General features: G+C 33.9%; 5 protein-coding genes across 9 annotated transcripts; 4 read left to right on the top strand and 1 right to left on the bottom strand.

Annotated features, from left to right (window-relative positions):
* The first annotated feature begins 2,000 nt into the window (after nucleotides 1-2,000).
* LOC111787438 (L-ascorbate peroxidase, cytosolic) lies at nucleotides 2,001-4,149 on the top strand. Of its 2 annotated transcripts, XM_087121815.1 has the most exons (9): nucleotides 2,001-2,160; nucleotides 2,365-2,502; nucleotides 2,591-2,765; nucleotides 2,853-2,918; nucleotides 3,152-3,200; nucleotides 3,291-3,373; nucleotides 3,501-3,580; nucleotides 3,672-3,833; nucleotides 3,952-4,149. In XM_087121815.1, the coding sequence occupies exons 1-9, from the start codon at nucleotides 2,069-2,071 to the stop codon at nucleotides 3,965-3,967; spliced, it is 861 nt and encodes a 286-aa protein (XP_086977941.1). In that variant the 5' UTR covers nucleotides 2,001-2,068; the 3' UTR covers nucleotides 3,968-4,149. The 2 variants fall into 2 exon arrangements, with proteins under 2 accessions (XP_086977941.1, XP_086977942.1); XM_087121816.1 differs by lacking the exon at nucleotides 3,952-4,149 and having other exon boundaries at nucleotides 3,672-3,929.
* A 1,884-nt stretch (nucleotides 4,150-6,033) lies between these two features.
* Nucleotides 6,034-9,445, top strand: LOC111785398 (mitogen-activated protein kinase 3-like). Its single transcript, XM_087121817.1, has 6 exons — nucleotides 6,034-6,387; nucleotides 6,518-6,647; nucleotides 7,206-7,343; nucleotides 7,460-7,789; nucleotides 8,140-8,323; nucleotides 8,761-9,445. Exons 1-6 carry the CDS (start codon nucleotides 6,227-6,229, stop codon nucleotides 8,928-8,930), a joined length of 1,113 nt encoding a protein of 370 aa, XP_086977943.1. The 5' UTR covers nucleotides 6,034-6,226; the 3' UTR covers nucleotides 8,931-9,445.
* A 2,048-nt stretch (nucleotides 9,446-11,493) lies between these two features.
* Nucleotides 11,494-13,567, top strand: LOC111787453 (actin-depolymerizing factor 2). The gene is made up of 3 exons (XM_023667419.2): nucleotides 11,494-11,653; nucleotides 12,819-13,084; nucleotides 13,175-13,567. Exons 1-3 carry the CDS (start codon nucleotides 11,651-11,653, stop codon nucleotides 13,323-13,325), a joined length of 420 nt encoding a protein of 139 aa, XP_023523187.1. The 5' UTR covers nucleotides 11,494-11,650; the 3' UTR covers nucleotides 13,326-13,567.
* Nucleotides 13,568-14,848: 1,281 nt separating this feature from the next.
* Nucleotides 14,849-18,829, top strand: LOC111785396 (THO complex subunit 4A). 3 transcript variants are annotated; one of them, XR_015419813.1, is made up of 7 exons: nucleotides 14,849-15,132; nucleotides 15,268-15,414; nucleotides 15,511-15,579; nucleotides 15,660-15,841; nucleotides 17,014-17,371; nucleotides 17,448-17,573; nucleotides 17,696-18,829. XR_015419813.1 is itself a non-coding variant. In XM_087121227.1 (5 exons), the coding sequence occupies exons 1-5, from the start codon at nucleotides 14,968-14,970 to the stop codon at nucleotides 17,177-17,179; spliced, it is 729 nt and encodes a 242-aa protein (XP_086977353.1). In that variant the 5' UTR covers nucleotides 14,849-14,967; the 3' UTR covers nucleotides 17,180-17,409. The 3 variants fall into 3 exon arrangements, 2 of the variants coding, with proteins under 2 accessions (XP_086977353.1, XP_086977354.1); XM_087121227.1 differs by lacking the exons at nucleotides 17,448-17,573; nucleotides 17,696-18,829 and having other exon boundaries at nucleotides 17,014-17,409; XM_087121228.1 differs by lacking the exons at nucleotides 17,448-17,573; nucleotides 17,696-18,829 and having other exon boundaries at nucleotides 14,850-15,132; nucleotides 17,017-17,409.
* An 887-nt stretch (nucleotides 18,830-19,716) lies between these two features.
* Nucleotides 19,717-26,566, bottom strand: LOC111787353 (uncharacterized). 2 transcript variants are annotated; one of them, XM_087121225.1, is made up of 11 exons: nucleotides 26,154-26,566; nucleotides 24,152-24,236; nucleotides 23,516-23,712; nucleotides 23,084-23,169; nucleotides 21,724-21,769; nucleotides 21,558-21,614; nucleotides 21,295-21,349; nucleotides 21,079-21,179; nucleotides 20,859-20,922; nucleotides 20,651-20,784; nucleotides 19,717-20,340 (listed from the first exon to the last, which is right to left on the bottom strand). In XM_087121225.1, the coding sequence occupies exons 1-11, from the start codon at nucleotides 26,229-26,231 to the stop codon at nucleotides 20,167-20,169; spliced, it is 1,077 nt and encodes a 358-aa protein (XP_086977351.1). In that variant the 5' UTR covers nucleotides 26,232-26,566; the 3' UTR covers nucleotides 19,717-20,166. The 2 variants fall into 2 exon arrangements, with proteins under 2 accessions (XP_086977351.1, XP_086977352.1); XM_087121226.1 differs by lacking the exon at nucleotides 26,154-26,566 and adding an exon at nucleotides 25,666-25,899.
* Between the last annotated feature and the right edge of the window lie 977 nt (nucleotides 26,567-27,543).

Raw genomic sequence — 27,543 nt, 5'->3', positions numbered from 1 at the left:
TGGGCTCAAAACATAAGTCCATTTCATTGTTAGGGCTTAACAATTTTGAGCCTATGTATAAAAATCTTGTCACTTTCTCCAATATTTCCACTATTTTATAATACAATTGCACTTACATACACAATAATATCATTATTTTCTATCTTTTAATAATATTTAAAAGATATTATAAATTATTATTATTATTATTATTTTAATTATGTCCTTAGGCATACCTACCTAAAATAAATAATTTTTTTTATGAACAATTATATTTTTTTGTATGGATAAATTAAGTTTCTTTTGATTATCCTTCCATTCAAATATATTAATAAAATAATATTTAAAAATACGATTGTAATTTTAGTATATAAATTATAATTATTCATTCATATTTGCTCTTTTTAAATGTTCTCTTACTATTATTTCTCCCTATTTTTAAAATTAAATTTTAAAATTGTAATTTTTTTTTATTTCCACGAGATATGTGCTATAATTGTGTTCCTTTCAAATTTTTTCTATATATATATATATATTTAAAAAAAATAAATAAAGAGTTTCTATTTTTAATACAATTTGTAGTAAATTTTTTTTTATATTATTTTAGAAAAAAAATGTTATATGTATAAAAACATGTAATTATGGTTAATTAAATGCGGGTTAATTAATGGGAGGGGGGTTGTGGGTGTCACGTTCTCCCCCATACAAATATTTTTAAAGTCAAGTCAGCCAATTTCACGGCCCACTACATGCCGTCCATTTGGAAAAATTCAAAATCCTCATTGCTGACGTGGCTCGTCCTCATTGGTGGTTACGATCACCCACACGGGTCATGAACCTGGACTTTTATTTATATTAGAAAAATAAAAAACGATGGAAAACCAATGGAGGGAGCACTGACACACATCCTCGGTGTCTACCACCAATCAAACTCAGCGGTGATCCAATGTACTAAATTGACCAAGTCACTTTATCATTTCCCATCAACCGAATCTTTCGATCAAACAAGCGCGTTCACACACATAAACATATAAATTAATATATTTTTTTTCTTTTACCAAATAACATGCCTTTTAAAATCCACAAATTTATCGTATATGAATTAATGATTTTAAATTTTATCGAATAATTTTTAATAAAATATAAAAGATATAGCGAAGACGCTCTAATTTTTAATCCCTTTTTATCTTTTTAAAACACATTATTAGAATTTTTTTAAAAAAATTTATATTTATTAGACGAAAAATTGATAGGTCAACCATAAATTATAAAATTCACGACAACATGATACATACATAATAGATATATATAAAAGTTTGCTACTCAGTATGATTTTTTATTTACTATTTATATTTATTTAATACCTACTTTGAAATAAATTATTAGCTGTAATTTATAATTTCCCTAAAAAGTAAAACAGCATTATTGTTGGATAAACCAAAATTCTCCATTAATCACTTATTTAGGGAAATTTTTTTGGTTTTTTTCTGTCTTATTTAATGTTATAATAAAGGAAATTTAATAATTTTATTCAATATAATCCATAATTAGATAAATAGTTTTTTGGAATATTTTTTTTTTTACATCTTAAAAATATTTTAGGTATTTTTTTTTTTTTGTAGACAACCTTAAAAAATATTATAATATTTTAGTTTTTTTTTTTAATAGAAAAGTATAAAAAAATTCCAATTGTCTAATTTTGGTCCAACAATAATAAAATCAACGAGAAATTCAAAATTTCATCATTTGTAAACAGAATATATAATTAATATGGAAAAGGTAATATAATAAAAGATAATATTATTTAAATGAAAAATGGTGTAAAAAAAGGAAATATTATTCCGTCTAAGGTCAAATTCAAACTAGAAAATGTCCAATTAGGACAACTTTTGAGTTGTCCGAAGAAGGGTATTTTGGTCATTCAGTTGGGCGGTCCATTCAGTTTCCTCTGGGTCCGGTTTTTTCTTAACTCTTTGTCACCTACCTTCTTGTCAAATCCCATCCTTACCGTTGAATTTCAGGCAGCTTCATAATCTGACGGTCAGAATCAAGCATCTAGAACCCTCTTTTTTCTCGACTGCCATTATTTATGTTGCTGCCCCTCTCAGTGAACTCGTGCTCGACTCACTCTCTTTGGTTACCTTCTTCGTTCATTTCCAAAATCTTTCCATTTCTACGAAGGTATATTGTTTTCTTTTGGATTGTAATCGTTGACTTAGATCGAAATCAAGCATCAATCGCTCATCATTTTCGATTTTTTGATTGTGGATTCTCTTGATTTTTTTGGAATTTTTGTTGAGATTTCTGGATTTGAAGTTGATTTTAAGCTGTTCTTGGTTCGTGGATTTGATATGAAAATGTGGATGTTGATTTGTTTGATTTCAGTCTTATCGTCAATTTCACCATGACAAAGTGCTACCCTGTTGTAAGTGAGGAATATCAAAAGGCCGTTGAAAAGGCCAAGAGGAAGCTCAGAGGACTCATTGCTGAGAAGAATTGTGCTCCTCTAATGCTCCGTCTTGCGTATGTTCTTGTTGTTCTTGTTGCTCTTGATTTCTGAGTAATTAGTTTTTCCCTATTTTTGTGAGTGATTGTGGTTTTGTTTTTTCAGATGGCACTCTGCTGGAACCTTTGACCATAAATCCAAGACTGGTGGTCCGTTTGGAACTATGAGGTTCCCTAGTGAGCTCGCTCATGCAGCCAACAGTGGCCTTGACATCGCTATTAGGCTATTGGAGCCTATCAAGGAACAGTTCCCCATCCTCACATATGCTGACTTTTACCAGGTAGTTTCTCTGATCTGATCTGTTTTTTGAGGACGTTTGATCTTGATTGTTGTTTAATTTTGTGTTTCTGGGTTTGATTTCTTCCAGTTGGCTGGTGTTGTTGCTGTTGAGATCACTGGAGGGCCTGATGTTCCTTTCCACCCTGGTAGAGAGGTCAGTGATATCCAATTATCTGTTCTATTTGATTGGTGTAGCGTTTGTGCTTAGTTGAGAATGGATTTGGATACTCCGGATTGGTTCAACTTTTAATGTTTATTCCTTATGATCTGAAGCCATAGTAACCAGATTGAAACTAAGCTCAAGTAATGCAAACTAAAAATGAATTTAATCTGTTCTTGACTTATGAACTGTTCTGTTATTGAAAATTGGTGTTATTTGTTATGCAGGACAAGCCCGCGCCACCCCCGGAAGGTCGCTTGCCCGATGCTACCAAGGGTTAGTATCCATGACATTATAGTTGTTATGTGAATGGTGAGGAGGAAGCTTTGGACTGGAAAATTAACTGATGGGTTGTGTTCTGTTCAGGTTCTGATCATTTGAGGGATGTTTTCTACACCATGGGCCTCTCTGACCAGGACATTGTCGCCCTCTCTGGCGGTCACACATTGGTTCGTTCCGTTGAAATTTAGTTCTTGAGCTTTGATGATTAGTGATATAGAAATGAATCCATGAACTTGAATTTAGTATAGTCAAGCAGTTCAAGTTTTTGAAGCTAATGATGATTTAACTCGACAGGGTCGGGCACACAAGGAACGATCCGGGTTTGAGGGACCATGGACTTCCAACCCTCTCATCTTCGACAACTCGTATTTCACGTGAGTTAAAACCAGTTTATTTATCAATAGTGCTTGTGAAGAAATGTTGAAAGCTCTAATTCTTTTATGTGAACATGCTTGTTTACGACAGCGAGCTCTTGACCGGGGAGAAAGAAGGTCTTCTGCAGTTGGTATCGGACAAGACACTTCTGTCCGACCCTGTCTTCCGCCCTCTTGTCGAAAAATATGCTGCGGATGAGGATGCTTTCTTTGCTGATTATGCTGAGGCTCACCAGAAGCTTTCTGAGCTCGGGTAAGACTTTTCGAACTCAAGTTTAACGTGTTCTCTTGTCGTCCATCGTGTTGTCCATTGATCGCTCGAGAGATAATAAAGAGGACAAGTTCATAACTTAGTGAAATTTCATTTGCAGATTTGCTGATGCTTGAGCAATGTGAATGGAAAAATGAGGCTGCAGGCTGTTGTTGTTTATGTTAGCTTTGATTTGTCATGAAATGGGTAGGTTGGGTTGGGTTGGGTGGCCCTGTCTTTTTTTGTTGATTTGAATTTTGGATTTTGCCTCATCTCCCAGCCTCTTTGGACTTCAATAAAGTTGCTTCAAATTTTATCATTTTGGTGTACTTTTTAGGCATAAACCAATCAATATCTTGAATGTTTTGAGCCCCAAATGCTTGCAAGTGGGTCAATTTGGCTTGCCTTGGCTTTGATTCTATTTATGGTCAAGATGTTTCGGTATCGACGATGCATCGTTGAGCTAAGGCTCTCCGAACAACTATGACAATGAATGCGTTCTAAATAATGAGAATTCTCTCGGGCTTCCTCCATTGTTAATTTGGTTCTATACTATCTCTAGTGGTTGTATTATGAACTACGACGAGCAAGGGTATTCTAAACAATGGTGACCTCTTTTTAAATGATGGTGGTTTAGAACTCAAAGGTACAATAGTCACGAACAATCTTTAATAGCTTTTGATAGCCCTCGACTAAAGTTCATTTTGTGAAAACTTGATTCTTTAGATGAGCCAAACACCTCCCACTCCATCGATTCTCTCACGTGCGATTCTCGTTCGAAGCCTTTCCACAAGTTCTTCTTCTATGTACTTCTTACTCGATTTTGTTTGAATATCACATCTCGCTTTTATGCTTCCTCTTTTGTGGTCAACTTCTCTTAAACTCATTTTACGATCCCCATAATCCTTTGTTTCTTTCCAACTAAACCTATTTTGGAGTCGAAATATCATAATGTTTCTCCTCGTTTTATCTTTTGGTCTACGAGCTTAAAAGCGTTGAGAAATCCTACCATTGTGTGGGAATCGAAGCCAACGTTCTCAATTTTTTTCTTAAAGAAAAGTATCACATCAAAGGAAATATTATTTTATGCGATGGTTGCGGATTTGGAAAAGCCTATGGGAAGAAATTGGATTATAAAATTTTAAACGTGTTTTTGTTTTTCTCGTCTTGGGCCTACAAAGAACAAAAATTCCAATTTCATTCTTCCAATATAGGATATACACACTTACATGAGCCTCTACACGTGCAAAGGGACCCATTAAGCGAATATCTTATCTTTGTAAGCCATTAACTTGCTTATAGGTGTACACACTCTCGTGCAGCTAAATCACGAAAAGTAATAAAACCTGAAGTCATTCTTACTGGTACGCACGTCCATACAAACATATGAGAAGAAGTAATCCAAATTGATTTAAATGTCCTAAATCAATCATAAACAACTTTAAATATCACTAATTCTCTAAAATAGTAGTTATACTAACCTTCTCTAGCCTTAATTAAGATAGAAATAGGTTAAAATGAGCCAACCGGAATCAAACTCAACTCACTAGGAGCTACATAATTACGTAGAGGACGATCAACAAAGGGAGCTCTTGTAACGACCTAGATCCACTGCTAGCAGATATTGTCCTCTTTGGGCTCTCTTTCAGGCTTCCCTTTAAGGCTTTAAAACTCGTCTGCTAGGAGAAGATTTTCACACCTTTACAAATGGTGTTTTGTTTTCCTCCCCAACCAATGTGGAACATCACAACTCTAGTACGAGTATCAACTATATGACTTAAATAAATGGTAATGATCTTGAAGAGATTAATGGTTTAGAAATTTATTCATGATAATGTTAATTTAAAATTTATTATTTTTTATTTCAATAAAATAATCCAATAATTTTATAATTTAAATAAATAAAACTCGAAGGAAAAAAAAAAAGAAAAAAAAAAAAAGAAACCAATACATTAAATCGATTAAATTAAATGATTAAAAGGATGTTTAAGCAATAGATTAAAAAAAAAGGAATTATGTCCAAATTTTGGAACGAAGACGACGACGGAAGCCGTTGACAAAAGGAAAATGAATTTGGACCGTCGATTAAAGGCGGCTGAAATGTTATCCGTCCGATCCTCCGTGAGAAGCGCGTAAGCCATTTTTCTCCCGCGCGGGCCTTCGTTTCCCTTTCCTAGAATTTACTCCTCACTCTCTCATTTTTCGGTTTGACAAATTCTTCTCTGTATAAATATTCTCCAAATTCTGAACTTCTTCGTCAAACTTTCGGTCTTGGTCTTCATTCTTCATTCTGGGTTCAATTTCTAGACTCAGAATCGAAGAATTCTTTGCAGGAGGTGTTGCAGATTAGAGCGGGGATTCTTTTTTTCGTTGTTCGATTTTTGAGGTCGAAGAATATGGCTGATGTTGGTCAGAACAACACTGGTGATTTTCCTGCTGTTCCTACCCATGGCGGTCAATATGTGCAGTACAATATCTTCGGGAATCCGTTTGAAATCACCTCCAAATATCGTCCGCCTATCATGCCTGTAGGTCGCGGCGCCTACGGAATCGTTTGGTATTTTCATCTGTTTTTGTTGGAATTGTTGGTGATCTTGTTTGGAAACGCCTTTGGATTGAGTTTTTGTCTTATACTTTTTTTTTTTTTTTTTTTTTTTTTTTTTTTGTTGGATTTGGTTTGTTTGTAGTTCGATTTTGAATTCGGAGACCAACGAGATGGTTGCGGTTAAGAAGATTGCCAACGCGTTTGATAATCATATGGATGCGAAGCGGACGCTCCGTGAGATCAAGCTTCTCCGGCATTTGGATCACGAAAATGTGAGAGAGTTTATCCCTGTAGTTGCTATAATTGTTGTTTCGATTAATCCATGCGATTTAGATTTCTTCCGTTTGTGTCTGTGGATTCAATTTGGTGTTCATCTGATTTTGGACGGTGTTTAATCATTAACCGCGCGCAGCGTCGTTGAATTGCAAAATATTGATCGATCAATTCTTTTGTCTAGAATAGTTCTTGGCGGTGATTGACTAATCTCAATAATTTTGTGTTGTTCTTGGTGGCGTGGGTAATCATGATAGAATCCTAGAAAGTTCATTTTGAATCTATTCAATTGTGATGTGCCGGTCTGTTTATGCAATTGAACAGATTATTCTTGGTGATTTGGCCCATAACCTATAGTAGCATTTGGTTCTGCATAATTTTGTTGATTGTGGGAAGTTTATGGGATTTGACTTTTTAGAATTATACTTTACTGGAATTGGAACTACTTTATATGATGGGTATTTTGCTTTCTTTATACTTCCTGATTTGAAGGAAGTTTTTAAATAGTTGTTCTTTAGGGCCACACACTCATATAGATTGTGATTCATTTGATGTAGGTAATAGGCATAAGGGATGTGATTCCTCCACCTCTGCGGAGAGAATTCAGTGATGTCTACATTTCCACTGAACTAATGGACACCGATCTTCACCAAATAATCCGCTCGAACCAAACTTTATCGGAAGAGCATTGTCAGGTAGGACGGCGAGGTCCCTTACTTTTTTCATCATTGATTATGTTAATTGCACCTTTGATTTTTTTTTTCTTCTTCAACTATTCCTCTTGTAATATAAGATTTGGCATGCTTTGCAGTATTTCCTGTATCAGATTCTCCGAGGACTTAAATACATACATTCTGCAAATGTCATTCATCGGGACTTGAAACCGAGCAATCTACTGCTTAATGCGAACTGTGATCTTAAAATTTGTGACTTTGGTCTTGCTCGTCCAACTTCGGAAAATGAAAGCATGACAGAATATGTTGTTACAAGATGGTATAGGGCACCTGAGTTACTATTGAACTCTGATTATACAGCTGCTATTGATATATGGTCTGTTGGTTGCATCTATTTGGAGCTTATGAACAGAAGGCCTCTATTTCCAGGCAGGGATCATGTGCATCAGATGCGTTTACTGACTGAGGTAAAACAATCTATACAGAGTTTATGCAGTTTTTTGGTTATAGACTATCCAATTTTGACTATTAAAGATTTAGCTGATGTGAAAATGTTCCAGAGAATTTTTGTTCCTGGACAGTTCATGTGATGTCTCGTAATATGATCATTCTAAGTTTATAATCTGAATTTTGTTGACTATGACACTCTGTCAAAGATAATTTCTTGGTTCTGTTTTGATAGTTTTCATCAGTTTCCATTTGGGATATTGAGTTTGGCCAATGATTGTCAAGTTCTATTTTTCCACTAAAAAAAGCTAATGTTCTTTCATTTGTTCTGAAATTGATTGCCTTCTCCTTGTATCATTTTAATTATCAGCTTCTTGGCACACCAACCGAATCGGATCTTGGTTTTATTCGAAACGAAGACTCGAAAAGATATCTTCGGCAGCTACCTCCACATCCTCGTCAGCCATTAGCAACAGTTTTCCCTCATGTTCATCCTTTGGCAATTGATCTTGTGGATAAAATGTTGACGTTTGATCCAACCAGGAGAATTACTGGTAAATATTTATCAAATCTCAATTCTTTAATCATTCGATGGTTTGAATGAATTAATTGCTCGTGAGATACAATGTTAATGATAGTTTAGTCATTAGAATGTGTGGTTTAGTCATTGCAATTTTCTTTCAAGGTACAAACTATATCATGGATTGGTTCAATGTTCAAAGTTGATAATTCACATTGCCATTTGAGGCCATGTGTTTAAACTTTAGCATTACGTTTCTAAAATACAATGCCTTGCAAATTTTTTCATTCTAAATATTATAAGATTGATTGTTGTCATTTGGGATTTGTGATATGCATGTGCTATCATTTCTCCCCCCATTTCCTCGCTGTTGCTGGCCATACTCTTCATGTTCAGAATAGATGGCTGTTGAAATAGTTTCCCTTTTCACATCATTCCTTGGTTTAACTTTACAAATTTTGTTTTGAACAGTTGAAGATGCGTTGGCACATCCATACCTAGAGAGACTGCACGACGTAGCCGATGAGCCAGTTTGCCCCGAGCCATTCTCGTTCGAATTTGAGCAACAATACCTGGATGAAGAGCAGATGAAGGAGATGATTTACAGAGAAGCATTGGCACTCAATCCAGAATTTGCATGACCATAAATGTACACGTCGTCTTCCTGAGCAACTGCAGCGACTTTGCAAATATGGAATAACACGCGACAAAAGGATCAGGTTGGTATACGAAAACGAAACCACATTAATTAAGCTTAGGATATGTTTGAGAGTGATTTTGGAATGACCCAAACCAGTTTCATCATGTCCAAAATTTACTAAAAAGAACATGACAAAAGTGATTTTGATCCTTCCAAAATCACTCCTAAACATGTTCTTCGCCTGTTAAATTAGCTAACTTATCTGTTTCATTCCTCACTATCACTACCCATCCGTCCCTTAAAGAAAACTCAGTAAGAGTTACCTTTTTTTTACTTCCACGGAATTTGTTAGTTTTTTTTTTTTTTTTTTTTTTTTTTGCTCCACGTTTGATCGTTTGAGTTGTGCTTATGTTGTTTTCTTAGTATTTATTTGTGTTTGTAACGTCGAATCTGTATTATGTATAGCAAACTAAATTAAATGCAAACTCAATTAATGAAAGTTCTATTCATAATGTATTCTCATTGCCAGCATTTTAAGAATAGGATGTGTTTGATTTTAGTCCCTACATTCATTTTTGTCAAATTATTGATTTGGTGCCTATGATAATAATACAATTAATTTGTCACAAAAAGTTAGGTGCAGTGTCAAATGAAGCTGATGTAGACTGATATGATATTTTTCATGTAAATAAAAATCTTAAAGCATGTCTGTTTATATCCTATTTTATTTATCATATGATTCAATGCGTGTAGGGTTAAATTAATATGTTTATAAAAGAATAGGGCCTCGAATATAAAAATATCAAAGACCCAAATCTTTAAATATATTAATTTTTAAGTTGGATAAAAAAAATTAAACTTTTTAGTGGATAAAAAGACAATTATGAGATATAATCAATTTGTAATTTAGTAAAAAAAAGAATATATATATATATGAATGGATAAGATTAGGTGTTATCTCTTATTTATTTATTTATATTATGTCATACATCTTATTTAAGATTACATAGATTAGGTGGGTCAACTCAAATAGGCTATCACCATCAACCAAAAAAAATATCAATATTGGTATTTATTTATTATTTTCATAGATAAATTATTTGTCCTCTACCAATAATTCACAAAATAAACTAATTATTTTAGGCTTATGGTTTCCATTAATATTATTCAATGAATCTTAAAGCTTTCAGAAATTAAGTAATTAATACAATTCATAAAATAAATTAGGTATACCTTTTTTGATTATCAACTATTAATCTAATAATAATATAAAGTGATTAACTTCTTCACGTATTTTATTTGTACACGATTTTATTTTTAATTGCATAAATCTATAAGTGGTTCTCGGTAGCTCTGGCAAGAAATTGAGCTTGCTCAATTCGTTTATTCAGTATAGACCTTATGAAGTCCTTTGTCGATTCTATGCCCGAGTTCTTTCTTTATATCTTGTTCAACTCTTATTTCCCTTCTTTTGGTTCGGTCATCTTTAGTTTTTAGTAAACATCTTATCTTCATAAGAAATTACCATTGATTAAGCCTTACAATTTACCCACCATAGGGCCGTTGGGACAACCATAGTCCTATCGTACTGATTATGAAAGGGATCGTTTGTTGTGGTTGGCTTTGTCCTCTATAGTTTCCTTCACTTAGGTGCAAGCTTGAGACACGTATAGGAAGAGTCTAGATGACCTCAGTCGATATGGTTATATGAACTCTTATCACATGATATAACTTGTCCTCAGTCGATCTCTTACCTTTTTTAACGAAACTATTGATCTACTCATTTTTCTAGTTTAATACAAAAGAAAAGTTTTCTAACTCTTTCTTAGTCATCCTATTCTTAAGATCGAAAATGAAGGTACAAATTGTTGATATAGATAGTAACTTTCAATTTTTTTAAGTATTTTTTAATCATTCTATTCTCATGATTGCTCTCATTCAAATGTGATCTCTGTTCATTAATGTACTTGATAGTGTTTATAAACTTATAATAATAATAATAATAATACACAACTATTTTAATTACATAGTCAAAATAAATTCTCCATTAAATATTTACAAGCCTTGAATACTTCTTTTAATTACGTAATCCTATAATTATTGCATGCAAATTATGATTATATCTTAATTAAACTGAGACAGAAAATAATAATAATAATTATTATTATAATTAAACTATCATTAAGGTTTGGCCAAAAAAGAAAAAAAAAAAAAAAGAAACAACGTTCTTCTATTATCAATCTTTTCAAATATGTGTTTATTAATGTAATTTCATCATATAATAACTTTTTTTTTAATATTAAATTTATAATAACAACGTTAAATAATTTTAAAACATAATTATTTAAACAAATAAACCAATTATAATACGTACTTTAATTTTCATATATTTATTTAACTTTTAATTACTTTTAAACTCCATAGGTATGGAAACAGTGACAGAAAGCAACATTACAATGGGGGTAAAACAGTCATTTCGTAAGAGGACACGTGTTGAAATTTCATTGGAAATGCTGCTCAAACTCCGCTGTCGACGGCCATCGTGATATTGTGGAAAAAAAGTAAAGCCATCGTTTACCAAAGAGAACATAGAAACAGAGAGAGAAGAATATCTCGAACATTTCGCGAAGTTCTTCACAGAGCTAGAGAGAGATTGTTCTTCCCGTCTTCCGTTCCTCTCCCTAGATCTTCTGATTCACTTTCCCTACTCAAGCTTCAGCCATGGTGAGCCTCTTTTTCACCGATTCTTCTTCATTTGCTGATTTCTTTATCTTTTGCTTTTTCGTATTTTTTTTTCTTGATTTATAGTCTGTTTCTGTTCTTCTTGCTCTATCTTGATCTGTGATGCCTGGTAGATTTGATTTTCCGGGCCTGCGGGGTGTGGATCTGTATTATTCTATTTCTCTGATCCAGATCGTTTTAGTTTTCTTTTGTCCGATTTGCGCTGGATCGGTTTTGAATGATTTAGATTTCGTTTAGGATTGATTTCAGTAACATCGAAAATACTCGGAAATAGTTCGTTTCCTTGGATGTGATCGGGATTTTACTGATTGACGCCGTTCCTTAGTCATCCGAAATTGATAATTTATAATTTTCTTTAGTTTGGTGTTTTCTTAGTGATTGAGATGATGTTTGGTGGTTGGTGGAAAGATGGCGATATTTTGCGTGTACTATCAGAATGGTAATATTGTGAAGTAGATCGAGTGCATGTGCTTGTTGAATATGGGGCCAATGATAATTGGTTGGCGGCAGCATAGTCAGTGGACCAAAGAAGCCCCCAACGGCCGAGGATAAATATAGGGAAGAATTGGAAATAAATTGGTTTTTGATATTTTTATTGTGATGCCCACTTTCAATTTTCAATATTACAGCAAATCTCGAATGCTATAACCATCTTTTGAGAATCAAAATGTTATGCAATAGCCAATTGGCAACTCATCGATACCAACCAATGAATGTTATCTCTCATTGCGGAGAATTTGTGAAGAAGAAGAATAGACTCTAAAAGGACCATGTGGAGATCATAATGATAATGGTGATGATCATGCCTCGCATGACATTCGGGGTCCCATATTGATTGGAGAAGGGAATGAGTGCTAGCAAGGATGCTGGATCACAAAGGGCGTGGATTGTGAGATCCCATATCGGTTGAGGAGAAGAACGAAACATTTTTTATAAGGGTGTGGAAATCTCTGCCTAACATGCACGTTTTAAAAACCTCGAGGGGAAGCTCGAAAAGAAAACTCAAAGAGGACAATATCTGCTAGCGGTGGGCTTGGTCGTTACGATAACCTTTATAAGTATTTGATTTTTCCTATGCCTAGTGTTCACATCTTTGAATTCTTTCCTCTTAAGCTGTGTTATCATTTTCTTCCAAATTATCTTTCAGGCTAATGCGGCATCCGGTATGGCTGTACATGATGAATGTAAGCTTAAGTTCTTAGAGCTGAAAACCAAGAGAACTTACAGATACATTGTATATAAGATTGAAGAGAAGCAAAAGCAAGTGATTGTGGAAAAAGTTGGCGAGCCAAGTCAAAGCTATGAAGATTTCACAGCTTGTCTTCCTGCTGATGAATGCCGATACGCGGTTTATGATTTTGACTTCCTCACTAAAGAGAATGTCCAGAAGAGCAGAATTTTCTTCATTGCTTGGTAATGTTACGATCAAAAAAGAAAAAAAAAAAAAAAACGTGTAGTTAGTTCTATCACTAATCATCACCATATTCTTTTGTTGTTGCAAAGGTCTCCGGACATATCAAAGGTAAGAAGCAAGATGATCTATGCAAGTTCAAAGGACAAGTTCAGGAGAGAATTGGATGGCATTCAAATTGAGCTGCAAGCTACTGACCCAACTGAAATGGGTCTCGATGTTTTCAACAGCCGGGCTAAATAAGAAGCCTCCTCCTGGTTATGAATTTCTTGTGGTGTCTGTTTTACATTGTGAAGTGATGATGTTATTCATTTCTGGGTTTATGAATGTGCTTTGGTTGATTACATATTGGGTTGCTTTGAGTTTTGTCATGTAGAATTATGTCCATCTGGAACAACAAATCTTCGGTCATTCCCCCACCACACCACCTTATATTGTATGATTTATCGTGTGCAATTAATGCAATATCTCCCTATGTAATGCTACATGATTTTCATCTTGTGTCATGCCAAGAACATGGGAGATGATGTTTGACCATGTTTAGCTCCGAGGATACTAATGAGTTGCTGTTTTCAATGTCAATTTCACTGTTTCTGAGCAGCAGCATGGGCTTTATAACCAAGTTGGCTCAATTCTCATCTGGTTGGTTCTCTACTTTAATCTTTGTTTTCAATTATTTGCAGAATTTAGATCTCATTAACATTTTTGCATTGGTAAGCTAGAAGGATCCATAATGTTTCTCTGTTGATCTGTTTAGTGGAAGCATAAGGTTCTCAGTATCTTCATGCGAGACCTGGCTAAATTTGTTGGCTATTGGGCAATAGTTTTTTTTTTTTTTTTTTTTTTTTTTTTTTTTTTCATTTTTTTTTTTCATTTTTCCAGCTGCTTTTCCTGAAATCATTACTCTAAATTCTCTGGTGCTCTATCCTAGACCACAATTATATAGCTATTTTTTCAAATATGAAAGTACCCTCTCGGTAGATCTACACGTTTTAGGTTATCTAGACTTTCGTTAAATAATTCATGTGTAAGAGTACAATAGGGAGACCTACATTTTTAACTCTCAGTATAAATGATGTATCAATTTTAATTCATGTAGTCCAACTCCATAATTGTACAAATATTTTTCACTTTGTTGGTCGGGCAAACCAAGGAAACTAAAGCTTCCCAGATTAGATTAAATTTGTAATTTAATTTTTTTAAAAATAAAAAAGACGGTAAAAGGAAAATTTATTTAAAGAATATTGAATGGAAAAAAATGTCAGAATCGGTCTTGTTCGTAATCACCACCACAATTACAATCATTAAACTTGATGATCTATAGAAATAAATAGAAAGATGCATTTTCGGGAGAGCTTTGAGTTCGAGTGACATTTCACCCTTAATTACAACTCATCCGTTGATTTTTTAACATCAATCGGTTCCGAGCTCTACTTAGTTTCACCCAAACCAATTTTAATTAATTTCGGAGAGTATATTTCTCTAATCTAATTAATTTAACCTAAAAAAAAATCCATAAATTAGAAAGATAAAAAGTAAATTTTAAGGATAAGAATATTTGTAAATATTTTTTAAAAGTCATAAATTAGAAAGATAAAAGTAAATTTTAAGGATAAGAATATTTGTAAATATTTTTTAAAAGTGTTATTGTTTATTTTAAATATTTTTGAGAGAATAATGGTATTTTAAAATTTTTAAAATTTTTGTATATTATTGATTATTATTATTATTATTATTATTATTATGTTATTAGCGGACATCGAATTTTGGTAATTGGCTTCTCTCTCGCGCTTTTCATCACATCACAGCGTTCGATTGAGAAACCCTAGAATTCTCTTTCCTCTCTGTTTCCCTGAGCCACGACCACCACTCCTCCGCCATCACCATGGTCGACCCTCTTGACACCAGCTTAGATGATATCATCAAGAACAACAAGAAATCCGGATCCTCAAACTTCAGGGGCCGCGGCGGTGCTTCTTCTGGACCAGCTCCCTCTCGCCGCTTTAACAATCGCGGTCTTAATAGAGCAGCGCCCTATTCTAGAGCCAAGGTGAAGGAATTTGAGTTTTAAACATCCCGCTTTCGCTCAATCTTACTTTACCAACACCACTCTCTTACTCTATTACTACTACTACTACTACTGCTGCCACTACTACTAATACAAGTGTTTCTCGTGGGGGTTTAGGCGCCTGAGACGCCTTGGTCACACGACTTGTTTGTAGATCATGGTGTGGCGTATCCTTCACACCCTGCACGGGCCTCTACTATTGAAACTGGCACGAAGCTTTATGTTTCGAATTTGGATTATGGTGTTTCCAACGAGGATATCAAGGTATTTCAATTTTGGATTTGTGGATTGGAACATAAGAGTGTTCTCTTTTTTTTTTTTTTTGGTGTCACTAAGACTTGGTTACATTTATATATGCAGGAACTTTTTTCTGAAGTTGGCGATCTTAAACGGTATTCTATAAATTATGATAAAAGTGGGAGATCAAAGGTATGTTTAAAGTGTGTCCTACACAAGGGCTCTTTTGTTTATTAACCATATTTTCACGTTGTAATTTTTATTCCTCGTAGGGAACAGCAGAAGTAGTTTTTTCGCGACAAGCAGATGCTCTAGCTGCTATAAAGAGATACAACAATGTTCAGCTAGACGGGAAGCCCATGAAGTTGGAGATTGTGGGAGCAAACATCGTGACGCCTGTTCTACCTGCTCCTTCAAATCCCAATTTTGGGAACTCAAGTGGATTTCTTAGAGGGTATATATATATTTTTTTCAATTCATTTGTTCTTATTTCTAATTTTCGATCTGCTTTTACGAGCGCAGTCATGTATTACTGCAGCTAATGGTATGTGGTCCGGAGTGGATGTAACTTTTTTCTTTACAATACCTTTGCCAGGCAATGTTTCAAGTACCTGTTTTTAGAGTTATATTAGGTTTTATTATGGATTTTTAACTTTTTCTTGTTGTTCTGATTTAGTCCATAGTTTAAATATATTTCATTGATTTGCAACATGTTCACTAGGAGCTTTGAAAAGGTCAAACATGCAAATATACAATCTCAACATTTTTTATTGAACATGTGTGGACAAATGAGGTGATATGGAGGAAAAATAAAGCTAGATGGAGAATTAAGTTGTAATCATGATATTGTTAATTTTGTTTGTGATAACAACTTAAATTGTATTCATGGTATTCACCATGTTAATAGGTGCATTTGCATCCAACACTTCTATTTCTCAAATTGGAATTATACTGCATGCAATTATCTGCCTCCTAATATTTATACCATTATTCTTTTTAATTATTGTGGGTTTCTTAAATCTGACCATCTTATTCACCAACTGGGCTAATTTTATTAAAAATCATCTGAACTTACTTAATTTGGTGTTGAAATGGTGGTTATTTGTGTAATTATGATGATTTTTGGATGTCATTTTTATGTGGGGTATGTTTCGAATAGTAGACTATTGTTGGATACATTTTTTAAAGTTTTATTTTTTCCTTTTTAGGGATCAATTTATACATCCTTTGCGAATAATTACCGTCTTGTGTTTTGATCGTATGAATCCAGAAGTTTTGATATTTAAGTTTTCCCATGATGGTGGTGTATTATATAAGCAAAAAAGAAAAATGTTAATGAAGCCTGCCTCTTGAATAGTTATGGTAACCTTGTTGTGTGCATGATCACACATTTGCTACTGTAGATTTCAATTTCATGGATTTCTCTGTCCTTGCTAGTGTAGATTTCAATTTCGTGGATTATTCTGTCCCTTCTATGTTTTAGGTGTTGCTAAAGTATGAAGCTAGTAATTATGTTTTAAATCTCTATAAATGCAATGTTACATCAAACTTTTTTCATCTGATTTGATAGCTATTATTGGTTCTCTTAATCAAAATGCATTTCATTAAATTTTTGTTTGGTTTTAGCAGTGGACGTGCACTGGGCCGAAACCGGGGTGGTGGACGAGGTCGTGGTCCTGGAAGAGGAGGGCGTGGACGTGGCAATGGCAGAGGTGGTGGTGACAAATTATCGGCTGAAGATCTAGATGCTGATTTGGAGAAGTACCATGAAGAAGCAATGCAGATCAATTAAATCATTTGGTGTCATTTTCTGGGGCTTGATATCCATAACTTCGTTAGGTGCTTGGTGATAAATGTGATGAGGACATCGTTTTCTGTTTTGCGAGTCATATCAAGAAGCCTTGACCTTGAGAGAACCGCTAGACCTTGCTATGATGTGGAGTTTGAGCTTGAATTGTTGTTTGTTGCAGTATACTATAAAGAGGTGTTAACTAATGCTTGAATGTAATCTCATGTTATCTATTTTGATTTGCTCCAATCTCATTTATTTTCTATGAAAGTTGAACTGGGACTGGGAAAGTCGTTCACACTCCTTGTCCACATGGAAGATTTGGGTGCATGACATGGGAAGTATTGGTCCTCACAAAACCAACCACATCTTCTGGTGTCAAGAGGCCAAACTTCTGGTACACCGTTTCTAAATCATAATATTTCCTTGTTAGAATGGTAGAACTTCTGGTACAATGTACTCTTTTATATAATACTTTTTAGGCTCTGACTGCAGAATTTCTGCTTTATTGCTTTGCAGTGATTGGTTTTATGAATTAAAAGTAATGTGTTAAGATCTTCTACTTATTGGCATGGAGGGATAGAGTGTGTGGACATGATTACCAAGTAAGTGTTCTGGAGTTGGCAATGACTTTCGCGGCCCCTGAACCATAGAATTAGAATTGGTATGCATGTAGAAATCATTGAAGCTTTTACTTCTGTTTCAGCATTGTTTATGGCTTTTACTTTTCTGTGGTTGTACCCTCTTTTGTGCATATTTTGTATGAGAGCACTACAGACATTTGCATTCTATGATTAGAAAGCAAGGCATATATCCTTCTATAATTTCGGCATACTAGAATTTTGAGTTTCTTTTCTGTTCATGTCAATTTTAATTTTAAAATATTTGAAAACTCAGGTGAAGTTGGTCAGAGTAGTGTGACCAACATTGATGCTGAGATATGTTTTAGTGATTTTGCTTCTACATTATTGTTATTATTCAGTTTGTAGATTTTCACTTTTGTTTGAACTTTTTTGAAGTTCAAATTTAGTTTGTTCACATTTGATGAAGAAATTAAGACTGATTTAGAGTACTTATCTAAGTTTAGAGTTGAATTTGATTCAATTGAAAGTTAATCTAGAGTTGATTCACTGAGTCAAAAGCATAGTAGGGGGTAGGCAATGAATTTATCTCAAACCTTTTGCAATGACATTTGAGCTTTACATCTTTCCTCATATTGCAAATCTTTTCATGTGTGGATGAGTTGGAAGCTTCCTTTACACATGGAGAAATGAAAGTCTTGGAAGCCATTGATTGCCGAAGTTTTTATGCGGAATGATAGAGCTTTGTAGGAAAGTGGGTCATGTGAGAATCATGGAGCTTGTAACATCTTCAAACAAAGCTCATCTTCTTCACCCTCTCTCTAGGTTACCAAATCTTTTTGAAGGTTGAGGAATGTGTGTTTGGGGTTCGTAGGAGGTGGGTCCCAAGGGATGTGTTCCTTCTTTTTACCTTTAAAATGATTAGAAGTGGATTTTTGTACCGCTTACAGATTCTTTAGGTAGCTAGAATTCTGATATTTATGCCTGCTGAGCGACTGGTTAGCAGTCCTTTTATACAAGTATCAAGTGTTTGACATAGCTAGCTAAATGAAGATATTCATTTGGTATCCAATGAGTCTTGTTATAAATAATTTCTTTGATTTTTATTTTATTTTATTATTATTATTATTTTTTTTTTTTAGTTTCAATTCATACAAAGATTTGAGGGAATAATTTATTCATATAAATGACAAAATGGATCTTTGCGATGTTTCACAAAACTTATTTCTGCCTAGATAATATGATCGTAATCCTGCATTGGACTGATTTCAGTCTACAGCAATTTAACCTTTCGGATGTAAATAGGTGTTTGTTTGGTTCTTTCTCTTTCCTTCACCTATTAGCTCTTGTTTTAATCTAAGCTGATTTTTCTCCAGCACCTTCAAGTGTTGAAAGGAAAAACGAAACGAAAGAAGAATTAGACTAGACAGTGAAAGAAACGAAACGAAAGAAGAATTAGACTAGACAGTGAAAGAATCGCCCTTAACTTTAAGCTATGTCATTCTAAGGTCAACGGAAGGATCTTATCAACGTCCATCGCACTTAACTTTAAGGCTATGCCATTCTAAGGTACTGCTAAACGGAAGGATCTTATCAACGTCCTTGATACTTTGGAGCTCAATAATTTTGGTATTCGAGCCTCACATCACGGCTATAAAGCTTTAAATTACAGGCATAGAATGTCTAGAATTGCATAGGTATACTTTTTTCTTAAAATTTGTTATTGCCAATGTAAAATGCAAATAGTAAATTAATTATTAATATAATAGGATGAAATTCCTCATTTTATTCAAAATTAATATCAATTTGTGTAATTTTCATTTAAAAAATTGTTAACCTGTAAAATCATAGTTGTATGTTATTCAATAACAATTATTGAAATTTCACATTATTACCTTAAATTTGGAAATTTTTGTCTCAACTGTCCCAATTTCGTCTCATAAATCAATAATTCCACAATCATTAAATGCTGCTTGGTGCCGATCACATCTTCATATTTTCAATACGTTTTACAACTAATCACAGATCAACAGTACAGAATTTTAACTAGATCAAACATATATGTTTTCATATTCATTCTTACTTGAAAATAAGATATTTATTTAACCAGTAGCAGTCCCCAAAGCCAACTATTCTAGTAAATCTCAACACCACCAAGGTTCGGAGCCCCTACAATATTTCACCCAAAACAAAGGGGTAGTGTTCCATTGAATCAAAGTAATGTGCTTTTACTTCTGTTTAGCTGTAGTTGACACATCAATGAAGCTGGAATGAAAGACATCACGATGGTTTTGAAGGAGTAAAAGATATCAATACACAGCCCCCAACAGAAAGTGGGGGCCGTTGGGGGCAGCATGACCCGAGGGGAAAACATGTCTTTGTGTACATATACAAACTTGGTTTCTGTGCCTAGTAAGACTTGTGCTGTTTTGGATTCTCAAATCTAGAAAACACCAGCCGAAACAAGGAGAAAAATACTGCCCTTATACATGATATTACGAAGTTCCAACAAGATGAAGGCCAGTACCATGGATACAACAATCTGAAAAATAGGCTTATTAGATGCCTAGGATATCGTCCCACCTGTACCAAAAATCCTTCATCAAATTTTTTTCGATTTTCTCAGCATAATAATGCTGAAGTGTGATTACAAAGTACTTCTAAAATAAGGAGGTGTTCTAATCTCGAGTATTTTTACGGTTTCCATGTCTAGTTACCGGGATGGAGAATAGTTTAACCGACATTCTTTTTTGGTTAATATTTCATGATTCATATAACACCAGGCGTCAGATGAAGGGTTGGAGAAACATTGAAGTTATCAAGGTTAAAACTATAAAAGAGCATGCTTAGAAGTTGTTAATTGTGCAATGAGTTTTGGGCCATTCAAACTTACCGGGAAGAGAAAATCCAGAGCGTCCCATGCAGCATGTCGAACAGCTCTGGTAGGATACATGGGGCCACCGGGAGAGGTGAAGCTATACAAACAAGTTTTTAGCCTTGTACTTGTGGTCATTCTGAGTTCCAAGCCTATATAAATTAATGACGTTGATTAGAACAATTACGATAAGAAATGTTGACCAGGAATGATGTTAGCCAATTACCTTGGAGAACAGTCAGGTGTGAAAGATAATGCAGCAGTACTGGTTCCACCTTCAACTTTTGAATCTGACCAATGCATATGTATATAATCATAATAGTAGCAAAACAAGCTATTTCATGATACAAAAGTACTAAAGAAACTTAAATACATGTTCATCTAAATATTTGTTTAGACAAAAAGACTTGACAATAGAATTTTGGTGCGACAATACATGTCAATACCTGATCAGTAAGTTCAATCACAAACAAGTCAGCTGGACCACCAACTAGTATGGCATTCGGGAAAGGGGGAAATTGCTTTAAAAACCTCTCGAGCTTATCATCTGAAGCACAACGGATTATTATATACAGATGGGCACCCAAGTAACAAAATCTTAGTGGGTAAAAAGTCACCTTAAAAATTGGAATTGTTTTTCCAAATGGCATTTATAAGCTCACCTGAATCATATAAAATTAAGAACCGTGAAAGTAAAAGAAAAAGATCTCTTTGAACCTGCCTTGGAGAAAAAAGAAAAACGAGAAAAAGAGGGGGCGAGGAGAAGAAAGAAAGGAGTCAATAACAAAACAATATTCAACAAAAACAAAATAATTCTCTTGAAAACAGTCGCATTAATGGCACTACCTGAATTGTTGTAAAACGTTTTAGATTATAATAAATAACTTTTATCATGCAAAATTAAGTATAAACTTTAAACTCTAACCTGTATGGGAATTTTGTTCAATCTGACAGGTTGAAATGCAACTTCTTCAAGAAGGTACTGAACATTGATATGAAGGGGGGTTAGCACAAATTACTGAACACAGGGCATCAAAAGAAGGGCAAAGAAAAAAAAAAAAAAAAAAAAAAATTCTAGACCAAACTCTTACATGAAAGAGAGATTTAAATCGACAAGTGTTGGCCTGAATATCAAGCCTGAATCAGCATACAAAGGTCATTACGATGATACCAAAATATCGTTTTCATTGCATGTTTAAAATGAGGAACATAAAAGATGAAGTCAGCAGCTGTATGGAATGAAATACTCATGTATATGATGCTAATTCCAGTTTGGAAGTTTCAATTCCTCAATGGGATAACTCATGATCAGATGCTCCTAACAGTCATTAATCACAATGAAGCGAATGCCCTCTCCATCAATGCGAGAGAGACCCTAACATAACGGGTGCAGTTGTTCATGGGTTAAAGTGTCTGAACTGGAAATGGATCTCATTTGTGCATGATTAGTACTCATACATGAATAGAAACAACTCTTTATGTTCAAAAGGAAAATTGGAAGCTAAAGAAATGCCATGCCAATGTAAATTAGCAAAAACAACGGGCAGTCGAGTCAAGATAAAATGTGTGTCCAACATGTATTGAACACACTGACATTCTAACGTTAAGCACAATTGACATACATTGGATACTCTAGTGCATTTGTACGAGCCCCATATTTGTTGAACACATGTCAAAACATTATAGACAAATATGGACACTCCTGAATATATCTCAAATAATTATTGGACACCAAGTGTATGAACTTTTATCTATCTACTTCTAGAAATTGATGGACATAAAATGGAAGTATAAAAAATAATAAAAATTAAGAGTGAAAAGTATCAAACTTGTTTCTACGAACATGTAATAAATATAAATGCATAGGTACTTTTTAAATTTCATGTCAAGATATTAAATCATTTAGGAAAAAGATAAGTTGGTCTCAATTTCTTCAAATATTTTGAAACACGGTATATTGTCTCATAAGAGATAGCAACTAATTTTTTGTCATCTTAATCTGTTTTAATGTGTCAAATGTTTTGATAAAACTGTATAGTGTAGGCAACTAATTTTTCAACTTCTTTTACATTATCTTTCAAGTGAAATATAAACTAAAATAAATTTGCAACATGAGAATCAACCATTGGTACGTATCAGAACCATATATCCTACAAGATATATATATATCAACAGAGAAGTGTAAATGTCTTGCATCCATGCTTCTTTTAATCTAACATTGAAATACCATGAACGATTAAGAACGCTTGCTAAAAAACTTAATAGTACGTTTTATCAGCAACTCTGTACTTAGCCAACAAAGCATAATATATTGTAAGACAGGCTTTGGTGCCACCGTGCAAGACAAAAGTAAGAATAATGAAAAAGCGAGAAACTTCGCATGATTGTGATCTATATCAAGATCACATGATGTATAAAACAGGTATTTGCAACAAATTGCTAAATCCATACCAGAAGATATTTGTGGCACCTTGAACAAGAGCTGCTGAGTTACGGAGATGAACTTCATCTGAATTGTCAATTTCTATTTCAAATAGCTGCAAGATGGATCAGCATCAGTCACCAAATCTTTCTAATAAAATAGAAGAAAAAGAAGAAGATAGCTACATGAGCAAACATGTTTAGACAAATTTCAAAACCAATTGAAGATAGAACAAGTTTTACGTGACAATAATAATACAACGAGAATTCATTTAAACAGAATAGTTAGTTATAGAAACAAGGGAATCCAGATGGAGGGTAACTTCTTAAATAAATTTGAGGTGAAAACCACAAGAAAATGCCAAGAAAATATCAAATTATTTCACTATGAAATAAAAAAAAAGAAACGGAAATGGAAAATCACATCTGCGTAAAGAAAAGGCATGGTGCAAATTCACCCACCCATTTGTGGAATAAGAGGGTGAAAATATGACATGTAAATGACTGGCTCCACAGTTTGACAATCAAATCAAGGATTGGTTTCCCGCTTTCTGGCACCTGAACATAATAATCAGCAAGAACATCGTAAAAGCATAATGGACCATCCATTCCATTCTCCATGGGTGCAATCGCATCTTCCTCCCTGCTGAGAATTATTTCTGCTTTATAAAGCAGAATATGAGTGTCTAGTGCTCTAGCAGTACGTAATACCATCAAGACATGATGTCATTGTTAAACAATATAAGAAGATACAACCAGAACAAGCTTTGACAAACTAGATAGAAGTCTTTAATAAATCAGCTCTAATAGAGTGATTCTCTATTTCATTAAAGGAGAAAGAAAAGATTTATGTATATATTATTTTGTAAGAAAATACTGATGATTGTACTAGGATAAAGTAAGTCAATACACATTCTATCCCAACAAGCATGAGATAATTTAATTTAAAAAAAGCCAATAGCAGGTACATAACTTTTACAAAAATAAATCAGCAGGCGCTCTTAGAAATTATGAGAAACTTACAGGACCAAAACACTCTTCCACATACGGTTCTATGTACTATTGTCAAATAGAAGATGTTGCATTACCACAACTCACCTTTGGCTCGGTCATCTACTTCTAATGCTACATCAGCAAACAATTCTTGCAGCACATCTCGCCTCTGGGATGAAGAAGCTAATGCCTACATTTAACAAATAAAATAAAATAAATCCTAAACATAATGATAGTTTCCAATTCACTACAGGAAAAACACCATATAGTATAAGCAAGGAGAATCCTTATCTCAGCCTTCCCCTACACTCTCTACTCACCCTTCACAAATTACATAAATCCAATGTCCAGCCAAACGCATATACTCCCTTCTAGAGCATAATACTTCCTTTGAAGGTCGCACAATTTCCCTTTTCACCCTTCCTTTTACAAATACAATGAGAGGAAGGCCCAACATTTCACCCCCGAAAAATTGAGTACAAACATTTCACCCTCGAGTGTGGACCTCAGTATCAGACCCTTCTTCAGTAATGCCACACTCCCAAAACATGTTTTGTCTCAAGGTTTCATTCTAAGTTGGCATCTAGGGAACCAAACAATTGTTAAACCAAAATGCCCAATCCTGTTAAGGAAACCTCATGTATGGTGGACTTAGCAGGTAGAGGTAACCAATAGGTATCTTACCAAATTCATACAAACAGCTAGTGGGGACGAAAACCTCCTGAGGAAAGCTTTGCTTTCACCTTTGGAGCAAAGGAGAACAGTATATACAGTGTTTCAAATAGACAAAATCATCCACTAGGGAATCAACCTCTCCAGGTTTCATGTCCACTATGTGCTTCATGTTGAACTATGCTTCTAATAAATAAGCCTCAAGTTCAAGAAAAGTGTGGTGCCAATCTTATAGTAGTTGATCTTGAACTATGCTTGGACTAAATTAGTAGTACAGTTTACTGTACGACTAAGGAAGTTGGTGGTCACCCATATTCTTCCATTAAAAAAAAATGGATTGTGATATTACACCTTGCCACCCAAAAAAGCCACCATTCAGTTAGTCATAGCAGAAACAACGGAGATAACTTCAGATTGGCCATTCAATTAGAAACATCATACTTCTACGGAATTGATAATTGGACCCCAAATATAAATAAAACTTCTAAGTCCCAAGGCTTTATGCATTTTTCGGATCAAAGGAGGCTAGCACCATTATGAGAGTACACTCAAGTTTGAAATCGTAATATAAAAAAAAATAAAAATAAAAAATATGTTAAAAAAGTTCAGAAGTTCTCTTTCGTATTTAATCCTAATTATCATGAGTTTGGGGAGTTCGAAACGCAAATACATCATGAGTTGTGCCTCCGTGAGAAAGCACACAAGCGTAAATTTTCCAATACATGGCCAACAATGCCATTTCTTCAAACCCATATTTCTTGATATCTACTATGTTCATCAGATCACATTTCCTTTCATTCCCAATTTATCAATGCCATCTTATAAACCTGCCTTCTCATTTACATTCTTCTTCATCAAAGTAGCCTATATCAACTAAGTTATCGTAGTCGATAGGTTCCAGTTCATTAAAAGGAAACAATATCAAAAATAAGCAAAGAGAAGATTACCTCAGCCTTCCCTTGCACTCTCTACCCACCCCTTCCACCAATCACACAATTCCAATTCCCTGCCAAATGCACACTTTACCCTTGCAATAGTGTACTCTCTCCTCAAACAAACAAACCTTCGAACAATTCCCCTTTTCACCGCTCTTTACCAAGTTAGTACAACGAGAAGAACAAATGCCACTTGAATTCACAGGCTCGAAAAAACCGGATTCTGTCGCAATTGCAGAACTAATTCTAAATAAATTAATCCAGAAGTTAGCAGATCAGTCAACGAATCAGGCCCGGTTAGATTCCCATTAAGAAGGGGGAAGGGGGATGAAGGAAAAAAAAAAGCGTAATTCACATCAAACAGTAAAAACACGAACTCTTATCCGAAAGGTACAGTAGAGCTTATCTAAATCAACTTCCAATCACATTTCCTCATTCGCAGCGACAGAACACAAGAAAGAAAATGAGGAATTCAAACAAAAAAGTGAAGAAAAACAAACCCGCTGAAGCTTCTTCTCAATCTTCAGAGACAAAGCGCTAAGATAAGCAGAGCTCCGAGGCGTCAACGCCCAAGACATTCTGATCACACAGCAAACAAAAACATACGAGAAGAGAGAAACGAGATTGCAGAAGCGAAACCCTAATCTCGATCACTCCGACCAGCGTGAAAGAAACATGAATGAGAAAACTGAGGTTGTGGAAGAAGAAATTGATGGAAGAGAATGCATGAGAAGATCGAGAGGGGTTGGTTCGGCGTGTAGGTGAAGAGAAAGGGTTTGAAGGAAGAGAGAAGAGGCGAGGTTGATTTGGCGCCCGATGGAGGCAACAGCGTGGGGCTTTGGACGTGATGACCGACAAAGAGTGGCGACTTTGGGTTGGTGCCGCAGTGGACGCCATTCATATGCCTACACACCTTCTCCTTTTTTATAGCTTTGTATTTTTTCTTTTTTTTTTTTTTTCAATAAATAAAAGTAAAATTTTAATATTAATTAATAAATTAGTTAATTTGTAAGAATTTTTTAAATATATAAACCTATTAAATACAAAATTCAACCGTAATATATTTATATAATTTTTAATTTTGTTAAAAGTTTTTATTAAAAATTTATTATACTCTTGTTCAATTATAAATTCAATAATTCTAGAATTAAATTTCTATAATTTAAACCACATTTATTAAGTTTTAAACCTAACCCAAAAATTAGCTTCTTCTAATTTCAATAATATCAACATTAATAAATCAGGTCATTATACATAATTAAGAAGGTTTCATTTGTATCTGATTAATTTCTAAATTTTAAAAATAATTATAATAAAAAAAAATTATCTTCAATTTTCAACTTAAAAGAAATGAATTTTCAACTTAAAAGGAGTGGCGGAGAATTAAATTTTTTATTTTGTATTTAATAGGTTTCTATATAATTTTACATTAAGATCTAGTTAACATAAAATTATATTATCCATTAAATTAGTTAATTTCTATAATTGCATGAAAAATTATACACAAAATTAAAATTTTAAAATCTTTTAGATATATTTACCATTTATCACATGAGATACAAAATTTGAAACGGAGTGATTTATTACCAAATAATCTCATTTTTATATTTAAAAGATTATTAAAAATATCTAATAATCTTTGTTTATATATTTATGTATTTTAATTTAAATAACTTTCCCAAAATGAAAATTTATCTATCTATATATATATATATTTAATCTTTTGTATAATACATTTATTAAAAATTTATTGTATATATTTATTATTTAGGTAAAACCAACTCTTAATAATCTAAACCACCCTTATTGAGTTATAAACCTAATGGTTTCTATAATTTCAATAATAATAATAATAATAATAACAATAATAAACACCTCATGTTATATTTA

Source organism: Cucurbita pepo, chromosome 2 (assembly GCF_057944985.1).
Source record: "Cucurbita pepo subsp. pepo isolate OVF chromosome 2, ASM5794498v1, whole genome shotgun sequence".
NCBI classification, from domain to species: domain Eukaryota; kingdom Viridiplantae; phylum Streptophyta; class Magnoliopsida; order Cucurbitales; family Cucurbitaceae; genus Cucurbita; species Cucurbita pepo.
Note: the sequence above shows the minus strand (reverse complement) of the source record. Positions and strands in the feature narration are given on the sequence as shown.